The sequence below is a fragment of the Lepidothrix coronata genome, unplaced genomic scaffold, assembly GCF_001604755.1.
Source record: "Lepidothrix coronata isolate B3197 unplaced genomic scaffold, Lepidothrix_coronata-1.0 Scaffold409, whole genome shotgun sequence".
NCBI lineage: Eukaryota > Metazoa > Chordata > Aves > Passeriformes > Pipridae > Lepidothrix > Lepidothrix coronata.
The window spans coordinates 96022-97263 of NW_016690589.1; the positions used below are offsets into that span (position 1 = coordinate 96022).

The following is a 1242-nucleotide window of genomic DNA, read 5'->3' on the forward strand; positions in this document are numbered from 1 at the left end:
TTGGGGAAAAAAGGCAGCGGAACAAGGTGAGGAAAAAAGGCAGGGGAAAAAAAAGAGGGGTGAAAAATAAGGCTGGGAAAAAAAGGGTGGGGAAAAAAACCGGTGGTAAAAAAGAGGGAGGAGAAAAAGGGGGGAGGAAAGGTGGGAAAAAAGGGGGGAAAAAAGGCAGGGAAAAAAGGCAGGGGGGAGAAAAGGCAGGGAAAACAAAGGGTGAGGCCAAAGCAGGGGTCCTTTGCGGGGCAGGCAGTGGGGGCAGGCCGGGCGGTACCTGCAGTCGGCGATGACCCCGTCCAGCAGTTGGTTCCCCAGCACCTCCAGCTCGGCCGGGGGCACCTGGGACTGCAGGGCCAGCTGGAGCCGTGCCAGGCTGGCTTCCTGGGGGGTGGGAATGAGGAGCTGCCCGCCTGGGAACCCCCAGAACCACCCCCACACCCCACACCCCGGGGTGTCCCGGGTCGCTCCCCGGGACCAGAGACTCCAGCTCGGGCTCTGCATCACCCAGCTCTGAATTCCAGGGGAAACAAGAGGGAAGTGCAAGATATCCCATAAATAGCTCAGGAGATGAAGGCAGGCTCCAGCCCTGCAAGTGTCCCAGGCCGGGTTGGATGGGACCTGGAGCAACCTGGGATAGGGGAAGGTGTCCCTGCCCATGGCAGGGGGTGGAATCAATGGGATTTAAGGTCCCTCCCAACCCAACCCATTCCAGGGTTCTGGAGCCCCTCTGCTCTGGAGCCAGGCTGGGAGAGCTGGGGGGGTTCCCCTGGACAAGAGAAGGCTCCAGGGAGAGCTGAGAGCCCCTGGCAGGGCTGAAGGGGCTCCAGGAGAGCTGGAGAGGGACTGGGGACAAGGCATGGAGGGACAGCACACAGGGAATGGCTTCCCACTGGAAAAGGGGAGATTTGGGTGGGATATTGGGAAGGAATTCCTCCCTGTGAGGATGCTGAAGGGCTGGGATGGAATTCCCAGAGAAGCTGTGGTTGCCCCTGGATTTCTGGAAGTGTCCAAGGCCAGGTTGGAACAACCTGGGCTAACGGAAGGTGTCCCTGCCCATGGAACTGGATGATCCTTAATATCCCCCCAACCCATCCCATCCCACGAATCCATGACATCCCTGCCCTCCCACCCCTGCAGCTGCGGGGGGGGGGGGGGGGGTGCAGGACAAAGCCCCAGCCCAAGGGGGTCAGGGTGGTCCCAATTCCACCCCCATCCCCCCGTGGGCAGGGCAGGACACCCGGAACACCT

The 1242-nt window shown here is 61.1% G+C and overlaps 1 protein-coding gene across 1 annotated transcript in view; it reads right to left on the bottom strand.

Moving 5' to 3' along the window:
- LOC108509814 (dysferlin-like) overlaps window positions 1–1242 on the bottom strand; it is a 33407-nt gene that overhangs the window by 29710 nt on the left and 2455 nt on the right. Inside the window, exon 2 of the mRNA XM_017839400.1 lies at window positions 269–404. Within this exon, the coding sequence (XP_017694889.1) occupies window positions 269–404 (136 nt within the window). The remainder of the gene's footprint in view (window positions 1–268; window positions 405–1242) is intronic.